Genomic DNA, 12,103 nt, shown 5'->3' on the forward strand with positions numbered 1-12,103 from the left:
TGGTGTTGTCTCGGTAGTTGTGGTCTCACTGGTCATCTCCTCGTTGTTGGTAGCCAATACGGTGTTGATTTTGCTAGTTGTCTCAACTGCTTTGATCTGATTCAGCTGTCCTGCAAGAGGGAAATAGAAAGACAATATACACTGTAAAGGGCTGTCTCATATCCCGCTGCAAGGGACACGCCCAGGCTGCACCAGGGCCAGTCTTTGCCTGGAGGAGGCTGGGCCTCCTCATGGCCCCTGAATGAATCTTGTATTTTGCACTTTGTCTACACCGGAGTTCAATAGGTGTGCTCTGACCCCCTGCGCTTAGTAGCGCTTCAGACCCCTTCTCACCCCCTCCCCTTTTGCTCCGGACCTGCTCTCGGCTGAGTGTTGACGCCGAGGGCAGGGCACCGGTTTTGGCGGCCATCTTGGGTCGGGTTGGGCTCGTGACGCGATTTGCAGCGTCATAAAAACGAACAGGGATGACTCCGCGCAGCGGACGCGGTCAGCAGGCTCGCCGGATCTGCGCCGGAGTCGTGCCAGAGTCCTGCCCGTCTGCGCCCGTCCGCGTCATGGCAGCGGACGGCGCGGCGGAAGGCTCTGGCCATAGGCTTACTTACTCTGCAGCGGATCTACTATCCTATAACCCTAATACTGCGACGTGTCGGTATGTCTTTCCTGGCTGCTTTAAAGGTAAATGCTGCTGTCCTGGTTGTGGATGGTATCCTAACATATACCGGGCCTCTGAGGGACCCCTTTCACTCTCTGTAAACAACTTTAAGTTCTTATTGCTAAACACCAGTTCATTGCATAGGCACGCATTGGACATCTTTGAGTTACTGACTTCTGAGAAACCACTTTGTCTTATGCTCACAGAAACCTGGCTCAGTGAGTCTTCTAACCCTGATATCGCGGCTGCCATTCCTCCCGACTATATAGTTTACAGACAGGATAGGGCTTTGGGTAAAGGTGGTGGTGTTGCACTTGCAGTTCTTAGATCTTTTGCCTGTGCAATTATTCCATCCTTGCCTATTTCTGGTTGCGAATCCCTCGCCTTTTCCATTGCACTTTCCCCGCACCAATCTTTTTCAGGGTTCCTAGTCTATAGACCTCCAGGTCTGCGGGGTTCCTTCTTCGATGAGCTTCAATCAGCTATCACCAGTCTATGCCTGAAGGTGGAACACTGCATAATGCTAGGGGATTTTAACATCCATATGGATGTCGAGTTGGACAGTGAAGCTATTAAAATCAAGGACATCACTGTTCCTCTTGGTCTAATTCCTTACATCTCAAGTGCGACCCATGATAAGGGTCACACTCTTGACCAAGTGTTCTCCACCATCCCCCTTATTATGTCCCGTCCCACTCCTGTTCTATGGTCTGACCACTCTTTGATCAGTTTTTTAATTCAGGGTAGAAGCAAAACATCATGTATTAACTCGGACCATCTTAGGCACCCCAGTAGACCCTTTCATAAAATTACCTTCGAGAGTCTTGCTCAAGCGTATCAGGAACATCCCTGTACCCTATCCGGCCATCTGGAGAGGGACCTTGAAACTTTTCAGAAATGGCTGACTGAAAGGCTTGATGATCTTGCCCCTTTTTCTACGCCTCGTTCATCGATCAAGCGTAGTTCGGCCCCTTGGTTTTCTAAGTCTCTTGCTCTGGCTCGGCGTAACTGTAAGTTAGCCGAAAGACTCTGGCGGAAGCAATATGATAAGGTAGCGAAGTCCGCCTACAAACTATCTATCAAGTCCTATCACACAGACATCTTGGAGGCCAAAAAGAACTATTTTGCCAACAGAATTGAGTCTGCGTCAAACTCCTGTAAAGAAATTTTCACCATCGTTAAAGAGTTTGTTTCTCCCAAATCTAGTAAAGTCCAGCATAAGTTTTCCGAACCCTGGGTAAAGGAGCTGGCCATTTTCTTTAATACTAACATTAAACTGATCCAAGAATCCTTTTCACCAGCTGCCCCTATTGTATCCCTGATTGATTCCAATCTGACGTCCTTTCCATCTGATTCCTGCCCCATTCTATTGGAGTTTCCTCCTCTATCGGAATCTACCTCTCTGGATCTTTTACTCAGGATCAAATCAGGCTCTCCGCTTGACCCTTGTCCGGCGAGTTTTCTAGCCAGGAATGCTAAGATTCTAAATTCCTTAATTCACCCTGTTTTGAACCTATCCTTGTCTAGCGGCATTGTTCCGCCAGCCTGGAAGAAGGCAATGGTTGTTCCCCTTCTAAAAAAAACAGGCCTTGATCCAGAGATACATGCTAACTATAGGCCCATATCTCTCCTGCCCAGTCTAGCCAAGATCGTCGAGAAGCACGTTCACTCTGTGCTTTCTTCCTTCCTTGAAGACCAGGGGTTACTCCACTCTACCCAATCTGGCTTCCGCTCCAATTTGAGCACTGAGACCGCTCTATTGGAAGTAAATGAAGCCATTAAGGAAGTTCTCGACGCAGGTGGAAGAGCAATGCTGGTGATGTTGGATTTGTCGGCGGCCTTCGACACCGTCCCTCATGAGGCCCTCTTGAGACGACTTTACGAGATTGGTCTCAGAGGGACGTCGACAAGTGGTCTGGGCCCCTCCGTACTCCGCCGAGGTGCCGCCTATGGATGTCGGAGTCCCACAAGGGTCGGTGCTGAGCCCGACCCTTTTTAACATCTTCATGACTCCACTGACGGTACTGGCGGAGTCCATGGGTGCGCAGATCATATCATACGCTGACGACACACAGCTCCTCTTCACCTGTAAGAAGGACATGGAGTTCGACGGGGAGAGCATCTGTGGCTGCCTTGGGGCTGTCTTCGACTGGTTTCAGCGAAGCAGCCTCAAGTGCAACCCCGATAAATCTGAGGTGCTCTTCTTTGGCTGTCAGGCAGACCCGCCTTGGCAGGAATGGTGGCCGGTGTGCATGTCACCCCCTTCCTCCTCCTCCGTGGTTGCTAAAAACCTTGGGATCAAAATCGACAATACCCTTTCGTTGAAAACACAGATCACAGGTCTCACCAGTACCTGTTTTGGTCTAATAAAAATGCTGCGTAAATTCCTTCCTCTGCTCCCTTTAGTCCACAGGAAGTTGACAGTACAGGCTCTGATTTGTTCCAGGCTTGATTATTCAAACGTCCTCTACCTGGGTTTGCCGGATTACCTCCTGCACAAACTTCAGGTAGTACAAACCTCCACGGCAAGGGCTATCTTTGGCCTACCTCGGCAAGCTAGGTCATCAGAATTGCTTTCCTCCCTTCACTGGCTTCCTGTCAAGAAGCGGATTACATTCAAAGCTCTCACACTGGCCCATAAGGCACTTCATTTGGTAGAGGCCTCGTACATTCAGAAACGGCTCTCTCTCTACAAACCCACCAGATCTCTCCGATCTGAATGTCTTGGCCTGGCAACGTTTCCTTCCATTAGGAAAGTCAGGATAGGTGGACGTTCCTTTAAATATCTCGCCCCCAAACTATGGAACTCCTTTCCCGTTGATCTTCGCCGTACCTCCAATCTGCTTGCCTTTAGAAAGGCCTTGAAAACTTGGCTCTACAGTCAGTAATTTGTTATGTTTCTGTTTTTCATCTCCTTTTTCAGCTATGGGTCAGAAAGCGCCGGGACACTCCTTGGAGTAGCCGTGCGCTATATAAGTCACCCATTAACATTAACATTAACATAACAATGTTTAATTCTGCAAGTCTGATAACGTGCAGCACCCACAGCGTAAGTATGTCCGTTATTTAGCGGCCCATTATTTGAACTGTGGTTTGTCATTTTCATTCCTGAGAACTTTAAATTGGGGTTTGGCCTCTTTTTAATATTGCGCCTGCATGAACCATGCACTCTTGTTTGCAAAACACTATTGTTTACAAAAAGGGCTTGCAGTCCACCCTTTACATACCATTTGTTGGCTTCCGTGTCACTCTGCATTGCTACCTCTTAACTGGCCAGCAGAGGCCAAGCTTTGCTTCCGTTTCTTACTGTGGAACGTGGACTAAGCACAGATTGATTCAAACTTAATTGGTCTCCGGCAGCTGCTTGCACTGTGATTGAGGTAATTTTTTTCCACTTGCTGATTTCCCCTCCCAACCACCATTAGTCTATGTTTGCTGTCCCATTCCCCCAACCCCTCCCCACAGTCTTTGCTTGCCCATAACCCCATCCTTGCTTGCTCGTCCCGGCCTCTCCGTCCCACCTGAAAAGAAAGCACTGTGTTGCCCGAAACCAGTCCCAGGAAGGCCTGGCTTGGCAGTTCGGGTCGGACTGTTCCCATGAGGAGCAGGGCCAAGCCTGATTTGCATTTGGCTGGGTCCAAACTAGCGTGGCATGTGAGCAAGGAAGTATGTCTTAAATTAAGACAGTGGGATCAGTTAAGAATGGCAACAGAGAGGGAGGAGCCAAGATGGCGACCTGAGCGGACGTGCAGCCTTCGGCTCCGCCGGCCCCGGATTCCCGCACCACGATCCTGATTGCCTTGCTTTCCAGTTTTTATCCTGAAAGGTGCGGGCAACGAAGCTGATGCTACCGGTGCTCCGCCGGCCTCTCCACCCGCCCGGGATCCGAAGCAGTGGACGGATGAGCCCCGGCCCGGGGCCCAGCTTGCTCCGCAACGCGTTGCGGACCTCACGTCCCCTTCCGCGGTTGCTCTGCTGCGGGGGTGGTTCGACTGCACGGCTCTTCCCTGTGGGGTTACGGTCTGTGCGTAGCCTGCCGACAGCAACCACTGTGCACGCCCTGGGATAACACGGTGACGGAGGACGGAGGCTCCGGACTAGCTGGTCCTTTGTTCTCGGCCGCCATGCTCCGTTCCCCAAGTCATTCTGGCTGATGATTGTGCGCCCTACCCGGTTCCGATTGCCTCACCGCGCAACTGTAGACCTTCCAGCATTGTTTTCGATTGGACTGAAGAACGCTAGCCTGGGGACGGCTGATAGCTGCCTGATCGCGCCCCGCTGCTTCTTTGGATCTCCCCCCACACTATCTCGCTGGGAAGCGGACAAGATGGCGATACCGGCGGTTTGCTGCTAAAAGGAAATCCACACATCCCCCCTGAAAGCAGCTAGCTCCCCGGCGGAAGAGGGGTCGGTGTATAATTTTCCTACAGGGCTGCCGACATGGGGACTTCACAGCCTGAACCCACCCTTGCAGACGTGATGGCAGCCCTGGGTGAGTTACGTGCAGCGATGAAGAATGGCTATAGCGCGCTGGGGTCACGACTCGATGTATGCACCCAAACTTCCAGCCAGCAGCGAGGGGACTATCTCCTACAAAACTCCGGCCAGGAGTTCTCACAGCCTACTATCGCAACATTGTCTCAGAGAGAAGCAGTGGCTGATACAGTAACTATTGCTGTGGCTGGTGGCGGAGTGTTGCCACTTAATAGTACTGTCACCGATACAGTGTTTCCCCCCTGCTCAGTGCTTGACTGTGTGCGATTCTTCGAGATGACGGGGATTTGGCTACTAGTGTCCTGCCCTCCAGCTTCAGTACCAGCATACTTGTCTTGGATTTTGGCCGCCTTGCCTCGTGACTTTCACGGCTGGACTATGCCAGATATGACTGAGACCGAGGGGGATTCCTTTCCTGGTACCGGACGCCATTCTTTCTTCGTGTATGCACCTCCCCCCTCCTTCGAGCGGCCATTTTCTCCTGTTCTCCCGAGTTCCAGATCTGGCCAGGGCTAGGAGACTTTCTTTGTTTGGTGCCCGGGCGGGTGGGTGGAGGTGGGGTGGCCTCTGATTTGGCCTGTTTTGCCACGGACTGTACTTTGACTCTTCCCAATTGCTTGCTTATTGATGCTCAATTTAATGTTGCTAATGGGGCGGGGAATGCTTGATGGACCGGCGGAGTTCGTATGTGTGTATAATGTATCCTCCTCCCAGATCTTCCCCTATGGGAGTTCAGGGACGGATTTCTGTTCCTGCTCCCTAAGTCATTGGATTATTTGTATACTGCTGGTGATGTCGACTGGGGGCGCTTGTACCTTCCTCCTCTTCGCCTTCCCTGCTGGAGGAGGCCATTTTGTTCCTTTGTCTGGCCGGTGAGGAGTGTACGGCGGTGGACATGTTTGGGGATATTTCGGAGCTCTGGCCAGGGCTGAGGATGCTAACACGCTGGCTTGCTTACTGACTGGTGACGACTTGGCCTGTTATGGTATTTGTTGTGCATTGCACACCGGGGAAGGGATGTTTTCCTTCTTTCACGACCGCAGTTCTAAAATCCTCTTGCTAGTCTTCGTGGTTGGGATCTTGGTCCTGGGCGACACGGGGGTCTGGAGGTGGGCTACTTGCTTATACCTGTTGTGAGGTCTTTTACTTTTGAAGCTCCGTTTGGGATATTAACCATTGCCTTGCTCGCGAGCCTAGAGAGCTTGATAATTGTTGGCTCCTCCCCACCTTCTTCATTTTTGGGGGGTCATAGACTAGTTTGCACACTTGTCTTCCTCCCTATATGTCAAAAGTGACGCTTTTTCTTTTCTGCATTTCTTCCGATCTTGGACTTTACTTTCTCTTCCTTTTCTCTCCCCTTTTCTCTTTTCTTGCTGCATTTCGGGTTTATGGGGCGACAGACACTCTGCTGGGGGGGGGGGGGCAGGCCATAGCCTCTGCATGTGTGTAGGGTGGGGGGGTATGTTTTAGTTTCGTTACTTTCTATGGTGCCTATTTATGATCTCTTTATAATTTTCTCTTTCCTTTGTTCTGGGTCTGTAATGGGGGTTTGTAAGGAGTGGGTGGCGCTGTGGGTGGTATGCAAATGCGGACTGATGCTCCTGTTGTTTAGAACTGTGCCGCCATATTGTTGGGTGTTATCACTACTGCCATGTTTATTGCTGCCTGCATGTACTGTAAGCGGACTGTATGGACTCAGTTCTCCTTGACTTAATTTTTACCGATTTATGTTTAGGAAAAAAAAAAAAATTAAAATTAACCTTCACTGCTCCTTCTCCTTGGCGGCGTGACTCAATTTTGTGTAACTGCTACTACTTGTTGCTATACTACCTGATACCGCTGGGGGGTCTGGATTGTTTGCTCTCGTGCTCAACTGTTTCGTGGCCGGCCTGATGGTTGTAGGCCCGTATTTGTCCTCCTTTTTCATGCACAATAAAGGTTTTCAAAAATTTAAAAAAAAAAAAGAATGGCAACAGAACCATGAAAGGCACACAGCCCTATCAGGTGGGCAGATTGCTCACCAATGCTGCCATACAAAGACTATTAAAACCTCATTGCTTCTTCATTTGTGCTCTACAATGCTGTTCTGGTGTAAAGTATGCTCCAGGCACACGTGATAGGCTGAAATTCCCGGCTTTACCCTCACTTAATCAGGCAGCATTGGTGAGCAATGTAGGAGAGGAAGTTGACTTCTTTGTAGCGCTGTTGTTAACAGGCACCATTTTGTTCTGAGTCTGACTGCTCCAGGTTTCACCAGCAGTCAATGGTCCTGGATTGTAATCAACATTTTTGTTGAGATTGTAGAATGAGATAGGATTTGAAGTCTGAGAAACCATCTAAATATCACTCTTCACTGACGGCCATGGTCTCTTAGTCAGTGGTTCTTGAAAAGCAGCAGTGTCCTTGAAAACCCTGTGTGTTTCTGTAATATACATGCGGAAGCAGACTAGCAGGCAGCTAGCACACCTTATCGAGTAAACCAACAGCCAAAGCAAAGCGGGATTGTTTGCCTAAGTTATTTTTTTGCACCTTGAAGCACAAGCACTTTATTATGTCTTGAATTGCCTGAATGCCTAAACAGGCATCCCAAAAAGAAACAAAAAAGGGATTGGGACTCTGGCTCACAGAATAACACCAATAAACTAAACTGAAAGCATGAATTTTAATCACTAATGCAAAAAGTGAGACAACGCTGATTTATGTATTTTCAAGTTTGAAAGTATTCTTTTTAAATCGTGAGTTTTCATTAACTGTACAATAAAGATTACTTATATTACTGTAATATACCATCCACACCCGATAGAACCGAGTACTTTTGACATCATGACTGAAATACAATTCATTAATAGTCGCTAATATTATTATTAGGAGAAACATGCAAGACCAGAATTGCTGTATGGCCAGATCCATTGCACATGGCCGTCTCGCAGTGACGGCTTATTGGGCGGTACAGGTTGTTCCCCGCATCAAGTAACTGTTTTTTTCCCGCCTTCCAGGTTCGCATCGAGGATGACATCGCTGTGACAGCCAATGGGATGGAGTTACTGACATGCGTGCCACGCACGGTGGAGGAGATAGAGGAATTTATGGCTCATGGCAGCACCAAATCAGCAGATCCCATTGCCAGTGTAAAGTTCTAAACTTGCTAAATTGATTCAGACATTGGTACTGAGCAGCCGTCTGTGTCAGGCGTTTCTTGCAGAGCTACAGTGTTGTGATGAAAACTTCTCCTATGCACAGCCTTTCAGCAACCTCTGAAATGCAAGAGTGCATGAATTGGTGAAATGCAAATGCTGATTTTTACAATGTGAACATTACTGAATATCTGTTTTTATAAGATGATCATACCTCTAAGGTGATTCAGATATAAACTATGCATTCTGTGTAACTGCTTTCTTTCATTAAAAGCATACATTTTGTATTAGTGGTTTTTATTCCAGCAGCCAGCGCGAGGCATGCACGTGAACACGCACATGTGGTCATTGTTTTCATATCTAAATTCTGAAACACTAGGGTACATTTGCTCTCCGTGCCCATGTCTGTGCAAGCATTCCAATACTGTACTTTAAAATAATTATGGCTAAGATTCCAGGAATATATTTGGCGAACAATGGTTCAATTGGGCCAATGGCCTCGTGCAAGTTCCTTTCTAGAGAAAGGAAAAATAATTTAATAATAGGTTCCGTACATTTTCATTCGGGGCTCAGTATGCAGTCTCTAATGGAAACAGGACAAGTATAAAGTAGAACCTCCAATGTTTATTTGTGTTAGTGTAATTCATTAATTTATTGCAGAATATCAAAACATTCTTTTTTTGTTTTTTTTTTATTTTCACGAATAATTGAAAAAGAAAGGTGCTTTAGTGAGTGGAATATAGTAAAACAAATATAACTCTTAAGAAATATAACATTGAACTCCTATTGATGAATTTATATAATACAACCAGGAGTTAATTTAGTTATGAGGTTGACGGCGTTTCGATCTCAGACATTTGAAATCATCTTCAGTACGAGTGTCTGAGGAAGAGGAGGTTGTCAGGCAGGAGTAATTAGATGCCTGCTAATAGTTTCAAGACGTAGTTAAAAAGGTGTTTTTTTTAATGCAATGTGCAGAATGGTAAGGTCTTCACATGGGTATGAAACCAACTATTGATGAGCCAGTTGTATTACTATACAACATATGTTAGAGCGACAATTTAATCACATACACCGTAGCGTGTAAGGGGGGACATGGAAGCGTAATTAATGTATTTCGCTTCACTTGGGGAAGGCAGAGTAGTTAAGCACCCAATCGTGAGAGTGGAGGAAGCAATTAAACTTACCGGAGAAACAATTAGTCAGTCCTGTGCTGATGGCAGGGCTCCGTACTGTGTTATCTTGCGCTTAATTAAACTTTTCTTGTTGCCTAGGGAGCAAAAAGACACAAGTGTTCTGATGAGGTAAGTGCCATATCCTTTAGGGGTTAGTGACCTGTGTCAAAAATCAAGTGGTAGATGGGTCGAGGGATAGTTTGGATGGAGAACCCATTTCATCTTACGGCAGTATGACAGTTTATGGGACCTCTTAATTTGGTGAGAGCCAAGCCAGAGTAGCATAGTCCTTATGTAAGGTTTGTCTGGAAGGGTACATGAGTGGGGAGTCAGCAAGTGCTAAAATGTCTGAAGCGCTCTCGTTAATTAAGCGTATGGATAGAAACTGAACCACAAGGTGACGGCACAAGTAATAATTATGGACAACTAAAAAAAGAGCAGTGTGTCAGCGAATACTAGACATTGTATCACCCTCATAGGCAGAGGTGTGGCATAGAACTTACTTAATGCGGTGATCCGGCATGTATTCCCACCGGTACCCGGCTCCGAGGTGAGAATCAGTGTTGCCAGATTTTGAGACCCGTCTCAAGCCCAAAGACGTTCAAGGATAAGCCCAAATTCAGCCCAAAGCGCACTATTGTCTGCCCAAAAACCAGCCCAAAGTCAAAACTCTCAACTTTAGCAAAAATAGTCTTCAGAAAACATTTTAAGGATGAATCTAACTTCTATTCAATATACAGATAGTGGGAGGAGGTTAACTGGGCACCTATGTTAATAAATACACATTTTCAAGACCAGTCACCACTTTGACTTTTTAGGTCTCGCCTGTCGATGCGCATCGAGCAAGCGAGACTATGGGGGCTTATCCTCTCTTTATCCAACTTGCAAGGAATCGTGGCGATTCCTTGCAGTGCCCGTGACTTTTAAGCTCAATGCGCATGCGCATTGAGCTTAAAAGCGCGTGCACATTCCCCCAGCCGCCTGCCTTGCCTACTCTCCCGCCCCCTCACTTCTTGATTGCACGGCCGCTAGGCCGTGCCTCCCCTACTCTCCTCCTCCTACTCTCCTCCCCTCGCCGTCTGTTCCCGCACTCCTCCCACACCCCCGCTCCGCCCCCTCCCCTGCCTGCCATGTCGCGTTGCATTTCTCCTCCCCCCTCCTCCTCCTACTCTCCTCCCCCCTCCTCCTCCTACTCTCCTCCCCTGCCTGCCGTGTCGCACCTCTCCCCGCTCCGCCCCCTCCCCTGCCCGCCGTGTCGCATTTCTCCTCAACACTCACTACAGCTGTTTCTTTTCCAGGTTCGGGCCCCTCCTGCTATCTGCCCCAACCTCTCCCCTCAAGTGGCTACGGGCCCTGTCAGTGCTTTATTATCAAATGACCACCTCTTCTAGATGCCCCCCCTTGCAGGAGCCTGAAGGCGTACTCATGTACATGCCACTCGTGCCGACACTGCTCCCTTTCCACCGCCGTTTGCATGAGGTTCCGAGGCTTCTCCCCGCGTGTATCCCCCCTCTCCCCCGAAGGCTCAGCCCCCATCCACCATGCCCCCTTCTAGAAGCCCCATGGTGTATTCCATGCAGAGCCCACTCCTTCATGTACACACCACTTCCACGACACCCAGCAACACCTCACCGCACGCTCGTACGTAGCCTCTTTTCAGCGACTATAGAATTTACCTTTAGTAAGATGGCCGCTCCAGCTGCCGGGAAACCGCTGACCCTCCCCTTCTCCCATATGCCCCCGAGCTGCTCTGATTGGCGGCACCGCTCTGGCACTTCCGGTGTGCTCGCTGGTTGCAGTTGGGAAGGTCCAGAAGTTTCCTGGCAGTAGAGATGGCAGACGAGGCTTCCAGGTCAGTGTAAGCCAAGTACTTCCCCGATGGACCTTCTTTCTGTTCCCCCTAGAGACACCATCTCAGGCCCCGTAGCGTCGCTTACTTAATATACGGGTGTCGGTGAAACCTGCATCTCATGCTAGCTAGCAGTCAACTTCACCACTAACTAACCCCAGCACCATGTATGTGCATTAAGTAGCACTCAACTAACAAAAGATGCCGGTGAGTAGTCCCCATTATCTAAATAAAAAAGTTAGCACAAACGAAACAGCATCGCAAGCAGAAGCATTGCCAGGCTCCCGTTGCTATCCTTTCCTAGCAACAAACAGCCCACTGTTGACAGCACCAGCAACGTACCACATTTCCTCGTCAACAAGCCATTAGAATTTGCGTGTTATGCATGCTTTGGGCATATTTGTCGTGCCAACCACCACTGTTGTTGAAAATGATTTGTTGTTTGACTTTTGGTTTTTAATTATGTATATCTATGAGAATATCGATATTTTAACACACAATTAACTGATGTTTTATCAACACACATTGCATTACAAATGCTATAGGTGTCACATTCGCAAAAGTTATAACTATTGGCGTTGTAAATGACAAAGCTATCAATTTAGCTATTTTAAAAACCAACAAATAAATAAAATATTTGTCATTTACAAAACCAAAAGCTCCAACTTTTCTAATGCGAGACCTATTGCATTTCCAATGGGATGTGCTGCATCATTGTAAATACGGCGCATCCCTCTGGTTTCATATGGCGGAACGTGGCATTAGCAATGTTTGCTTAACGGGGGCATGGCCAGCAGCA

At 48.1% G+C, this 12,103-nt stretch overlaps 1 protein-coding gene across 1 annotated transcript in view; it reads left to right on the forward strand.

The window, feature by feature from the left end:
- The window catches only part of PEPD (peptidase D), a 270,142-nt gene extending 261,577 nt beyond the window's left edge, over positions 1 to 8,565 (forward strand). The window contains exon 15 of the mRNA XM_086950268.1: positions 8,143 to 8,565. Coding sequence (XP_086806394.1) covers positions 8,143 to 8,286 — 144 coding nt within the window. The 3' untranslated portion in view covers positions 8,287 to 8,565. The remainder of the gene's footprint in view (positions 1 to 8,142) is intronic.
- Positions 8,566 to 12,103: the final 3,538 nt, after the last annotated feature.

The sequence above is a fragment of the Lissotriton vulgaris genome, unplaced genomic scaffold (genome assembly GCF_964263255.1).
Source record: "Lissotriton vulgaris unplaced genomic scaffold, aLisVul1.2 SCAFFOLD_2274, whole genome shotgun sequence".
Lineage (NCBI taxonomy): Eukaryota > Metazoa > Chordata > Amphibia > Caudata > Salamandridae > Lissotriton > Lissotriton vulgaris.